The sequence below is a fragment of the Benincasa hispida genome, chromosome 8 (assembly GCF_027475165.1).
Source record: "Benincasa hispida cultivar pf3 chromosome 8, pf3_genome.v1.1, whole genome shotgun sequence".
NCBI lineage: Eukaryota > Viridiplantae > Streptophyta > Magnoliopsida > Cucurbitales > Cucurbitaceae > Benincasa > Benincasa hispida.
In genome coordinates this window covers 55,172,760-55,186,696 of record NC_143485.1, presented here as the reverse complement: position 1 = coordinate 55,186,696, position 13,937 = coordinate 55,172,760, and the positions used below count along the sequence as shown (strand labels likewise).

General features: G+C 30.8%; 2 protein-coding genes across 2 annotated transcripts; one reads left to right on the top strand and one right to left on the bottom strand.

Annotated features, from left to right (window-relative positions):
* Window positions 1-7,617: 7,617 nt before the first annotated feature.
* On the top strand, window positions 7,618-9,859 carry LOC150034691 (putative pectate lyase 2). The gene is made up of 4 exons (XM_090316003.1): window positions 7,618-8,305; window positions 8,413-8,516; window positions 9,319-9,457; window positions 9,555-9,859. Exons 1-4 carry the CDS (start codon window positions 7,619-7,621, stop codon window positions 9,771-9,773), a joined length of 1,149 nt encoding a protein of 382 aa, XP_090172129.1. The 5' UTR covers window position 7,618; the 3' UTR covers window positions 9,774-9,859.
* A 133-nt stretch (window positions 9,860-9,992) lies between these two features.
* On the bottom strand, window positions 9,993-13,384 carry LOC120083395 (uncharacterized). Its single transcript, XM_039039147.2, has 3 exons — window positions 12,303-13,384; window positions 10,462-10,506; window positions 9,993-10,304 (listed from the first exon to the last, which is right to left on the bottom strand). The coding sequence occupies exons 1-3, from the start codon at window positions 13,096-13,098 to the stop codon at window positions 10,174-10,176; spliced, it is 972 nt and encodes a 323-aa protein (XP_038895075.1). The 5' UTR covers window positions 13,099-13,384; the 3' UTR covers window positions 9,993-10,173.
* Between the last annotated feature and the right edge of the window lie 553 nt (window positions 13,385-13,937).

Sequence of the window (13,937 nt, the reverse complement as noted above, 5' to 3'; positions counted from 1 at the left end):
TATCTTACATTCCTAATAAGTTTAATAGTTCCATCCTTAAGTTTCATAGAAACAGAGCCAATGTCTTCTATTCTACAGCCTTGGTTGTTTCCCATATAAACCATTTCTCCTTCAATTTCTTTAAAGGTGTTGAACCATGATCTCATTGAGGTCATGTGTCCAGAATCTAGGACCCAATCATGTTTTCTTAGAGGATTTACATGGTTGGATTTGTCTAAAGTTGAGGCTAAAGCATCTGAGTAGATAAAGAAATCTTCTACAACAGATGCTTCGGGCTGTTTGCCTTTGGAGTCCTTTTCTTTCTCTTGGTTCTTCCTCTTTAGGATAAAACAGTCTTTGATTAAATGTCCTCTTTTTGCAATACTTACATTTTATTTTTTGTATAGACTTATTATCATTTGAATTATGTGGTTTTCTGTCCTTTGAATGATTTTGTTTAAATTTTCCTTTAGCAAATAACCCTTCACCACTAGGATGATCCTTTTTATCAAATTGTAACTCTAGCTCTCTAGTTCTTAGGGCTGATATTATATTATCAGCACTTATACTATCCCTTCCATATTTTAGTGCATTTTTAATTTCCTTATAGGGTTCAGGCAAAGAGTTTAGAAGCACATAGGTCTCATTCTCATCACCAAGTTTTTCTCCTAAGGTTTTGAATTCAACAAAAAATTTCTTGAACTCATCTAAATTATCAGTTAAAGATTTTGGTGAATCCATTTTAAATGTAAAGAATTTCTTCCTAAGGTACATTTTACTAGGAAGATCTTTGGTAGCATATAATTCTTCCAGTTTAGACTATATCCTATAGACAGTTTTTTTATCTAAAACTTGTCTTAGAACACTATCACTAAGGTTTAGGACCAACGTACCATAAGCTGCCAGCTCCCAGTCTTCTTTTTCTTGAGTTGTCACTGTGGCAGGGAGAGTTAATGGGTCAAGAAGGGTTCTGTGAGCTTTTTGTTGGCCGAGAATTGCCTTAATTTTGGCCTTCCACAGGCCAAAATCTCCTTTGCCATTGAACTTCTCTACTTCGAATCTTGCTACTGACATCTTGGAGTGTAAAACGTGAATATTGAATCTTCAAGAACTGCAATCTTGTAAGTCTTTTAATCTGATACCACTTTGTTGGGCCTGCTTTCTTGTGATTATGAACTGTAAAGCCCAAATGATGAATTATAGGCCCTGGTTACTGATCCAAAATCATGAATCCAAGTTATTTTGCCCCAATTAAATTGGTTTGGTAGAAAACTTGGACCTCCTTTGTCCACGATCTTCCAGATGATGTGCTCCACGTGGAAAATCCTACGGACTTTTGCCTGATGGAAGTGAATGACTATCTTTATTCTGATAGGATTTCAGCAAAATTAGTTTCTTTCTCTCTCTCGTTCCCTCTATCGTTTTGCATAACTTTTGTAACCTTAATCTTTCTTTCTATTGTTTCGAGCGATTGCTTGTGTAAATGAAGACGATGAAGAACATGCAATCTTGTAGAAGAAAAGAGAAGGAAAAGATCTACACGATGATATACGTGGTTCGGCAAATGATGCCTACATCCATGGGAAGGAGAGGAGATTTTATTCAAGAGCTAAGTCACACTTTTTTCTTTTTACAGATTTCAAGTTTTCTTGAAGCTTTGTATGTTGTTGCTACAAATTTGTAAATGATGAGTATTTATACAATTTGTTTCTGATACAAGTAGTTACAATAACAAACTGTAAAAGATAAAGAAATGTGAACGGCTGTTGAATAAATGTTGAATGTTTGAGCTTATTTACTTCAGTTTTATGCAGGAATAGCTCGGAGTCCATGGAGTCCGTGGCCCACTTATTGATTAAGCTATATGAGATTGTATGTGCAGCAAGTACAAGGTCATTTTTCCCAAACGATATCCTCCCTCTTTGACTATCTTTTGAATCTCGAAATGACCTTAAAAGCGAGATTTATGGAGCAATTTTATTAGTGACTCTTTGGTTTCTTTGGCTTGAAAGAAATAGTAGGACTTTTCAGGGCATTGACAAAAAGATCAATCATCTGTGGGATGACATCCTTCTTTTGGCGAGCCAGTGGAGTACTAAATCGATCTTATTTTGTAACTACGATGCCTCTACTATAGTCCAAAAGTAGAAAGCTTTCTTTATTCTTGTATCGGTCTTTTTTGGATCGAGCTATCCTATAGCTCTTTTTTTGTACTTACGAACATTTTTTCTTGTAATGAATGCTTTGTTATTGGCTTCGGGATGTGATGAGGATACTATGGAGTTGTAACTTAGTTGAGATATTTCGGTGTACATAGTAATTCTACTAACCTTTAGTATCTTGTTAAAAAAAAAAAAAAGGTCTTCTACACTTTCAAACAAACATAAATCTATTTAATTCATATTGAAAATTGTGATATATAGCTATGAAAATGTCGGTTGCCACACATATGACTTGCATTTGAGACATTAGAAGAGGTGCTGATTGGGGGGACAAAACGTGCTGTTAATATAAACAAATTCCGACCATTATGTTTTTTCTATAAATATAAAACAATTAAGTAAACGAGTATTATCCGAAACAAAGGGTGAACAAACATTTGTTTAATTAAGTCAATGGCATAGCAGCATATAATATTTTATACTATACGTCATAAGGTTGAATTCAAGTACGGAAAGTACCTAAATACATTTTTCAAAACTCAAACTTATTTGTTGTTAATAATTTTGATAAGTATTTTTTGAGTTCATTTCATGTTCTTTTTGGTCAATAGATTCTGAATATAATTTTTATTTATGTCTCTTATTTAAAAATGTTACAATTGTGTTCATAAATTTTGAGTTATATTGACGTACAATCTTATCATATTCTACCTTTTTCCTATCAGAAGTCTCTTTGATTGTGTACTTTGTTCGAACTGATATACAAGAGAACTCACACCACTGTGTGGTCCCTCTAGTTGTGTACCTGTACTTTTTATCTCGAACTTGCTAATTGGATAAATTTTTGCATGCTTCAACAAAGTTAATAATTATAAAAAATAAAAAAAATTAAAAAAAAACTAGCAATGTTGATTTTTTTTTTTTAAACATTAAAAATGACGGCAAGGTTATCAAATAATTTGGTAAAATTATAGGCGGATTTATCTTGTGGTTATCGCCCATTTCTTTTTCTGAATTTGAAAATTCAAAATCTAAGGAGTATGTCCAATTGTGCCCTACCATCCTATCTAAGACCCAAATATTTATTAAAATAATAATAATAAACATATAGCTAAAAAAATCATTTGTTTTGTTCGAAAACGATAATCTAAATAATTTTTTCCGAAAAAAATAATAATAAGATAAATTGACTTTCAAATAAAAAATTCAAATTGAAAAAAAAAAAAGAAAAAGAAAGATAATTGCAATTGGTAGCATTTTTAGGAATAATAACTAAGTGTATAATATCATCTAAAAAAATTGCAAATATAGTCAAGTTTATCAGTGATAAACTTCTATCGTTGATAGACTCCCAAGTCTATCAGTGATAGACCTCTATAGTTGATAGACTGATCTATCAGCGATTGATTTGATATGGTCTATCACTAATAGATTATTTAAATTTGGCCATATTTATAATTTTTTTTTACATTATGTTGTATTAGTATCTATATTTGCAATTGTCCAAAAAAAAAAAACTTATATTTTGAAATAATAGAAATTACGTAACTTTAAAATTTCAAACTGCCTGAAATATATGAAAAGATCTCGTTTTGAATATTTAAATATGATCATATGAAATAAAGGTAATTTAATCATATCAAATATAACTATTTCTTATTTGTCAAGTCACATGAGATATAGTTATTTGATCATATGAAGGTTGCGTTTGGGATTGCTGATTGCTGTAGTTTTTAAAATAATTATTGACAGATGTACTTTTAGAAAAATTAGCTATAAACCGAAGTAAAACAATGTTCGATAAATTTTAATTTTAAATTAGAAAAAACTCGTTGCGGTGTTTGATAAATTAATATTAAATTAATATAATTTAGTTGTACGAACCAAAATAGCTTATTATTTCCATTAGTATATATAATCTAAAATTTATTATAATCATTTCATTTAAAATTTTATATGATTTTTAGTTTTAATAATTTTATTTAATCTAGATTTTTTTTAAAAAAATAATTCTTATAAAAAGTTGAATAAATTAATTTTTGACAATATGACAAATTATATCAATATAAAACAATATTATTATAATATATTAAATTTTAAATAATTAAGAAAGTAATAGATTTTTATGAAAGCTAAATCTAAATGTTGTTATTTATAAACTTTTTATATGCTAGTTAAAATTTAAAAGTGATATTGGCAAATTAATAATTAAGTTGTTTTACCAAACTGTATAGACAATTAAGATTTTCTCTTAATTACTTCTTATTATTATAAACACAATCCCAAATGCAGTCGAAATATAGTTATCTAACCATATCAAATATAATTATATCGTAGTTTAAAGTCATGTAAGATATAGTTTTCTTAACTATATGAAATATAATTATCTAATCATATCAAATATAAATATATCGTATTTGTAAAGTCATGACAAATACAATTATCTGATCATATAAAATATAGTAACATTGTATTTGTAAAGTGTATTTACAAAGTCCATTGCACGGCTATTGAGGGCAAATAAGAGAGCAACAAAAATTCGGATCACATGTACGGGAAGGTGTTTACCATTTTGCTGATGAAATCTGGATTTATTTTGGATATTTGTAATATATAGTAAAATAAAGGAAAAAATCTAAAATTATATCACCTCTTTAAAATATTTGCAAATATAAAAACATTGGCTAGTCAACTTTTTAATTTTTTCTAATTTTCAATTTCGTCCATCCTTGTCTTGTTGTACACTTTCTTCTTTCTTTTTTTTTTTTTTTTTAATTTTCTTTATTTTCTTCGGTTTTTGTTTCTTCGGTTTTTGCTTATTCTCTTTTTATTTATTTATTTATTTTCTTTCCTTTCTTTCCTTTTATTTTTTTATTTTCTTTTCTTCCTCAGGTTTTTGCTTCTTCCATTTTTCTTTTTTTTTATTTTCTTTCTTTTATCTGATTTTTGCTTCTTCTCTTCGTTTTTTTATATATTTTTTTATTTTCTTTATTTTCTGATTTTTGTTTCTTCCCTTCCTTTCTTTTATTTTTCTTTTTATTTTTCTTTTCTTTTCCTAGCTTTTGTTTCTTCTCTTTCTTTCTTTTTTTTTTTAAAAAAAAAATCTTTCTTTTATCCAATTTTTTATTTTTTCGTAAGAATTATAATGTTGGGTTTCATACCCAAAACTTGAAATTATCCAATTCATATGTGACTTAACTGCAACAAGTCAATCATCAAATTTGATTATTATAATGAAACATTAAATATGAATAACAAATGAAAATGGACCGAAAAGAAACTACTCTTTTTAGTCCACAAATTTGCATCATTTTTAGAAACATTTCTGAAAAGTTTGAAATAAGAAACGAGAATAGTTATTAAATAAGTTTATTTCTCAAAAAATGAGAAATGTAAATGATATCAAACAGGCCAATAGTTTTTTTTTCTTTTTTTAAGACTTTGCTATCAAAAACAAACTTTAAAAAATGACGTAGATGGCCTAAAATGAAGGAAAAAATTGAAATATTTGTGTATTTGTGTACTGTAATATTTGTCTATTGATAATAACAACTATGAGTGATATTAGTGATAGAACTTAGATAGATATCAGTCATATTCATGTATAAGTGATATCAAATTTAGGTAGATATCAGTTGTAGAAGTCTATTAGTGATAAAAGTCTATTATTGATAATCATGATAAAACTTTCTCAATAATAGCCACTGATAAGTTTGAGTGTTAGTCTTTCAAAATTAATTGTCACTAATGAAAGTCTATCAATGATAACCACTAATATTTTCTATCATTGACAACTTAATCTTTGATGATTTTTCAACAATTAATATCCACTTATAGAAGTCTATCATTAATAACCAACTTAGTGAATTTAATTAATAAAGTTGAATCTCGAACAAAAGTGTAAATGGAATTCCTAGAAGTTATCACTAATAGCATGTTATCAGTGATAGACGCTATCAACAAGAACATATTATTTAATGGTAAAAAGAAATGACAGAAGTTATCTCTGATAGCATGTTATCAATGATAGAAGCTATTATCGATAACTACGATATAAATGATATAAATGATATCGGTGATAGAACTTAGGTGATATCCATATATCAATGATATTAATAATATAAAAGTCAATTCCATTTGATGAAAGTCTATGATTGATAGCTCAGGGACAACCAGTTATTGAAGCTATCAATGATAGCCATAGCTATCAGTGATATGACATAGCCATATATCAAAATGAATTAAATCAATGATATTGGTGACATGAATTGGGTAAATATTAGAGATAGTCATTTATAGACCTCTTATTGATAAACTTCTATCACTTATAGCTTTAAATGTTATCTTTGAAAGATGGTAGTTTCCTGTCAAAAGTTGATAACTATTTATAAAAGTCTATGATTGATATCCACTGATAGCCTTAGGTGTTAATGTTTCAAGTTTGATTACAACCAATCAAAAAATATCAATAATAGCCATTGAAAACTGATAGCAAATTGATTGATGATATTTCAAGTGTTACTATTTTAAGGTTGTATTAATATTTCTCAAATTGAAATTTATCATTGATAGCAACTATCAATGATAACAATTGATAATAGCTATCACTGATAGCTACTATAAGTTGGTTGTTATCAATAATAGTTTTCAATTTGAGAAAACTGAAAGAAGAAGTGTGAAATGTTGGGTTGCGTGTGGGCTTTTTAGTCATTTACCTATATAGCTATTACTGATACGTGCTATCAGTGATATATTACGCTAATTTTGTACCATATCTTTAATATGTTTATCCTCGTTCTATATTTTTTTTTTTTTATTTTGGGTTTGATTGTTATTTGAGCAACCAGTCCATTTATTTTTCCAACCCACACTCTAAAATTTGTCGCATACCACAATTTCACAAATTTTATCAAAAACTAAAAACCCAAAAATCAAGTTGTGTCTTGTTTCAAAATCCTATAGTTCATTAACGATAGAGTGCCACGTGCACTACAAATGAATTTCTAATTAATAAAATTGACCTAATAAAATTATACCTTGTAAATGATCAATAGTCCACTCTTGCATCCCTCAAACGAACTAAAAAATAAAGAAGAAAAATGAATACACGACTTCCTTTTTAGACACAATTATTATAAAATATAGCAAATTTCCCTTCCACATATACACAAAAATTCTCTACACTCTCCTTGGCATGTATCTTGTCCAATTATGTTTATCATTATTATTATTATATGATGTCTAACTTTTTGTTACAAGTAAACCAACTAAAGCCGTGCAACCACGTTTAAAAATATACAAAAAATAAAATACAAAATAAAAAATCAAAAGAGTGACTAAATTGCCTCGTTAGATCGTGAGCTCCACCTTTCTCCATTAAGTCTCAAATCCACACGCACACATATATATATAACTCCCTCAAATTCAACTCATTTAATTCACAACCCTTTTCAATTCACACACTTCTAGTTCTAGTCATGGCTTCAAACTCCTCCCACCTTCTACTAATCCTTCTCTTCGTTCTCTCATTCATCAATCCCTCCCTTCAGGATTACTACACTCCCGACAAGAAAAACATGAATATAATCGACTCGTGCTGGCGTCGAACCGCCAATAATTGGGCCAAAAACCGCCAAGCCTTAGCTGACTGCGCCGTTGGCTACGGCAAGGATGCAATCGGAGGCAAATTTGGAACCATTTACGTCGTCACCGACCCATCTGACAACCCTTCAAACCCAAAATACGGAACGTTACGATACGGTGTGATCCAAGACAAGCCATTGTGGATTGTGTTTGGTAAGGACATGGTTATTGTGTTGAAGAATGAGCTGATGGTAAATAGTTTCAAGACCATTGATGGACGTGGGGCTAAAGTGGAAATTGCTTATGGGCCTTGTATTACGGTTCAAGGGGTTAGCCATGTTATTATACATGGAATTAGTATTCATCATTGTAAGCCTGGCAAAGCTGGGCTTGTTAGAGATACTGTGTCGCATGTTGGGAAACGTAAAGGGGCTGATGGTGATGCTATTGCTGTGTTTGGTTCTTCACATGTTTGGATTGATCATTGTTTTTTAGCTCGATGTACTGATGGTCTTGTTGATGTTATTCATGCTTCCACTTCTGTCACTATCTCAAATAACTACTTCTCCCAACATGATAAGGTATGTCTTTTTTTTTTTGTTTTTTTGGAGATTTTTTCCCCCTTGTGTGAAATGTTATTGATATTGATTAGTGAATTGAAGTTTATTTATTATTTTTTGTATGATAGGTGATGTTGCTTGGACATAATGATGGGTACACTGATGATAAAATTATGAGGGTCACCATTGTTTTCAACCGCTTTGGTGCTGGCCTTATTGAGAGGATGCCAAGGTAGCCAAGAGTATAGTCACAAATTTCCTTTGCACAACAAAGTTTAAATTCTAATTATATACACATACGTATATTACAATCTTAATAAAGGAATTCTAAAATTAAGGTTTGTTAGTTTGTTTCATAACGGTTTCATTCTTATTTTTCTAAAAAAGAATTAATGCTGGTTTTCTCTCCATTTCTTTGTTGTGGTTTTAACCTTTCTTAACCAAACATTTAAACTTATAATCAAATTTATCGAAAGTAAAAAGTAAATTTCTTTTAATTTTGAAAACTTAGTTTGATTTTTAAAGATATTTCTAGAAGGTAGATAACCAAAAAAAAAAATTTATAGATAAAAGCAATCCTTTTCGAAAGAAAACAAATGCTCAAACTTATCAAACTTGCCTATTCGATTTCATTTGCAGTTTTTAGTTTTTGAAAATCATGTTTTATTCCGTAATTTTTTTAATCTAGATTTCCATATTTCTTAAATAATATTTGAATTTTAAGCTAAAGTCCAAATGTAAAAAAAGTTTTTATTTTAATTTTCAAAACTTGCTTCAAATTTTAAGAATATTTATAAAGAGCAGATAACATAATAAAGAAATTCATTGGTGGAAGTAGTATTTCTAAGCTTAATTTGGAAATATAAAAAACTGAAAATCAAATTGACTATTAAACATGATCTTCCTTTACTTCTTTTTTTTGTTGAGTTCAAAGGATACCTAAATTTTTAAATATAATTTCTTTAAATTCAAGATTAGATTTGGGAGATGAATGTTTCTAATGTGTTATATCATTCGAATTAATAATGTTTTAGGGTTAGGTTTGGTTACGCTCATGTAGCCAACAATAGATACGACGAGTGGAAAATGTACGCGATTGGTGGAAGTGCAAACCCCACAATCTTCAGTGAAGGAAACTACTTTGTAGCTCCCCAAAATTCTAATGCCAAGCAGGTACTAAACACAAATAGAAGCGCCATAAATAATCAAAACAAGGATTAAAATTCTTTGACTTGAATGTGAAATTAACTATTAATAATGAATTAAACAGGTTACAAAGAGGGAAGTTAATAATGGGTGGAAGAACTGGAAATGGAGGTCCTCCAGAGATGTGTTCTTAAATGGTGCTTATTTTGTGCCATCAGGATGGGGAAGCTGCAGTCCAATTTACACAAAAGCTCAGTCTTTTCCAGTGGCTCCTGGCCCTATGGTTCCTGCTTTGACTGCAAATGCTGGCCCACTTCGTTGTTTTGTCGGCAAACCCTGTTAATTAAAAATCTGTTTGGATTGACGTTTTAAGTGTCTAAATTTTTTTTAATCGTTTAAGATGGTCAATCCAAACAAACCCTAAATTTCAAACGTACTTTCGGTACTCTGTTTGTTTTCAGGGTTTTCTTTTCTTTCTGTTTTTAATATATTAAAGTGCTATACCCTAGCTTCCTTTTGAAGCATGTGAGTATTTAATTTGGGCACTCCACAAGGAAGAAGCTTTTTGATTGATGAGAAATATAATATAATATTTGATATAAAACTATACGAGTTGTGTATAATTGATTTCTACAAAATTGTATAATCTTTAGTTTTGAGTAAATGTTTAATAAACAACAATTATATATATTTATGCATGTGGGGAAAAAAAATTACAACAGTGAGAGATGAAATATATGATATCAAAAAAGCCTATTGTCATTGCTTTGAACCCCGCAGGTTACCGGAGCCTTGGCTCTTACTCTTCTTACAAACCATATTACAGCCGCTGCAACTACGAACACCCCGCCCGCCGACACTGCTGCTGCCGTCCCTGCAATTTTATTATGCAATTAATGATCAGAATTCTATTAATTATGTATCAATTTTAATGCGAAGTACTAGAACTAAGTTTTTATGCATGGATTAATTCAATGAAAATTAAAATCTAATACGGGTTGAAGGTTGATATTGATTTAAAATTAGCTCACCTGAAATTACTGCAAACTTCTTCTTTTGTTGAGATGCGTCATGATCTGCATGCAGAAATGGTAATTACTTAATTTGTTCACTTATGTATTAATGTGAAGAAATAATATATTGACATTAAAATTTCAAATTTCGAATGTAAATGAATGAGAAATAGTGCAAGTTTAGATAAATGACTAAACCTAGACTTAGTTTAACGGATGTTAAATACAAACCTCGACTAAGAGGATCAAAAGTTTAAATTCTAAGCCCTACATATTGTGTTGTACTAAAAAAGAGTTTCATGCTAGCACGAGCATAGTTTAATTGGCATAAAATTTATATTGTCGATGATGCTCCATTCCTCCAACTCACATATTGTAAAAAAAATTGTAATTCAATCTTTGAGGTTGGAGTTTGGATTGTTAGATTCAGTCAAGAAAAATCTATGAAACATAAAAAAATCAAGGAAATGTCACTAATGTAAATATATATAATATTTATTTATTAATTTAAATATCTATTTAAATTTTTTGTTTTCTAATTTTTCTAGAAATATACATCATCATTATTAACATTTGATCGATATTTATGTCGAGATATGAATAAACTTTACACCTCCATATTTTTGTGGGCACCTTAGTCATAACAAACCCTCAAAGTAAAAAAGGAAAAGGAAAAGAAAAAGGAAAAGGAAAAGGAAAAAAGAGAAAGAAAGGAAAGTTAAACAATCATATTCCAACTTAAAAGAATATATTAAGATGTGAATGTTTTTAGACGTGAAGTGCTTAGTGAAAGAGTTTATTTAGACCTTTAATAACTATCTCATGTTCTGTTAAAAATTAGGATTCCAATATAGTTAAAAAAACACGTTACTTTATAAATTATTTCAAGATGAAATTTTACCCCTGCCCTTGGAAAAGTAAATTATTTTCCTTTTCTTTTCGTTAAAAAAAATTAGGATACATCCCACAAATCATATAATCGATTACATCCAAATTCTTTAATGGTAAGGAATTAAAATCCTTAAAACACATTAGTATAAAAATAAGATAGCACATAGAAATATTTTTCTAGAGTGAAAAATTTGTTCAAGAGAAAGCATTCGTTTTCAGAGTTCAACAAATGTCTAGTATACTTTTTCGTGAAGATGATATACTATATATATAGAGAGAAAAAGAACGAACAATTTATTTTTTAACACAACTGTGTAGTGAAGAACCTCCGACCTCTAAGAAAGAATATCATTTCATTTACCATTGAACTACTATGGGATGATTTTTTAAGGAAAAACTGATCTTTTATCATGATAAGAATTTTCTGATAGCGATCAAAGGAAGGACATAAAAAATATAGAAGTTAAAGGGAGAACCTCAAAAGAAAAAAAAAAATCAAGTGTTATTTAGTATAATTGTAGGGATGAGAGATCAAATCTTCAACATCTAAGTGAGAAGGCGACATGCCAATTACCGTTAAAGTTAAGTTCACTTTGATAGGAAAAAGAAAGAAAAAAATGTCCAAATATTAAAATCTTCGAACTGCTACTTCAAAGTACCAACTTGACCATAACTAAGTTGTATATAATTGGTTATATGTTTAGTGACTTCCAAATTGTTCAACTTTTTCTTAAAATATATATATATATATATATATATCCATCTTTATAATTCAGATCATTTGGAAGTACAAATCTCTTCAAAATATAGTTTTTTATATGAATTCAACATTCTTGGAAAAATCTCAATTTAGATTGAACACTTATTTGAGCTAAGGTGCTCTGGTGTCAAATTAGATAAACATAAGTACTATATTTATAAATTAATCTTAAAAAAAACCATTTCAATGGGAAAAAAAATCCACTAACCTCCACAAAAAGTAGTAACATTCCGTTCCCCACAGAGGCACAAGAAACCCTGGTCCTGCGTATCAAATCCACAAGTTCCCCCTCCTTTCACCATATCCTGACAATGCAAACACCTCGTCGACACCGGAATATCAAAATCAACCCTTATCCCATATTCCGGGACCTGATCATACGGCTGATCCGGAGCCCCAATGCTCTTCCAATACACACTCGTATAGCTCGAGCAATACCTAAGCATCAGCCTCAACGATTCCGTCGCCTTCGGATAATACGAGCAACAAGACGCTGCCCCCAAACCCCCGCCGCACTCCGGCAAGTGCCTGCACAGATAGCTCGCACTATCGCACGACGAATCGCACCGCTCCGGAAACCGCTCACAGAACATTGGCTTAGGAGCCACAATTACATTGTCCTCGCTGCAATTGAAGAACAGGTAGTCGTTTTGCATCGAAAGCGAGAGATGGGTGCTTGTGTCGAGGCTGAAGGGCCTTGTTGGCCGGAAATTATCGCCGTCGTTGCAGTTCCACATGTAAGGGTCCGTGATTTTGATGTGCCGTTCTGTGTAACTTATGGTTTGAATTGGGTATCTCCCTGAAGGGGTTCTTAATTCGAGCTTGCCGGAGTCCGTGCAATCCAGAATGTGGCGGTAGTATGGGCTGCCGCAGCCATCGTCGATGCCAAATGGGTAATTGATTTGGATTTGGCCACAGGAAGTTCGGCATTTGGTGGATTGAGATGGGGTTGAGAAGAGAAACAGAGTGAGGATTAAAACAGAGGAGTAGTGGGGGAGTGGCATTGTTTTGGGAGATGGGTTTGCCGTGAAGGAGGAAATGGAAATTGAAACATAAGGGAAATTGTTGAATGAGTAAAGTAAAATTTGTTTCTTTTGCTTTATTTTCTTTTGGTTGTGTGTTATTAGACCTTTGCCGGGGTTTCAAGTGATTCTTCTTGGCAATGTGGGGCTGAGATTTGGGGGGTTTGCTACGTTGTTAAAGACAGTCCAGTACTTTTTGACCACCCTATACTTTTGTTCTACATGGCTTTGGGAATTGGGATAGCCATCTTTATAACATCAACTTTCTTTTAACGTTGGAAGTCTGTTGTTTGTTTTGTCTAAAATTCTTGCCTTCAAACTTGGGCAAGTGACCCATGAAAATTGCCACCCCAACCTTCTTTATTTTGTTTTGTTAACTATAGATCAAAAGTCAAGAGGTCTCTATTGATTAGTACATATATGCTAAGACCTGTGACAATGTGCTCCCAGCAAGCTTCCTCTGTTTATGCTCTGTTTTGATGTGTTTTTCTTAATACAATAACAAATAATTAACTCTAGAAAACACAACTACAGTCTAGACTTACAAAGAAGGTGTTCCCCGAATTCTCTCCCTTTTCCTAAAGTTTGGTAGTTGATATTGACATTTGAGTATTTTATTGCATTATTGTGTATTTTACGATAGTGAATAGAGGGTTAAATACATGGCATAAAGGAAAAATCTAAATATGGGATCTAATTTATCCTGATTACACCGTTTTAAAATTACGAATATCACTTTTATCATTTTCAAAATAACTCTTAAATATAAATTTGATCATTGAAAATGAAGTCATTATGGATTGACCTAGCTATAAACGTGG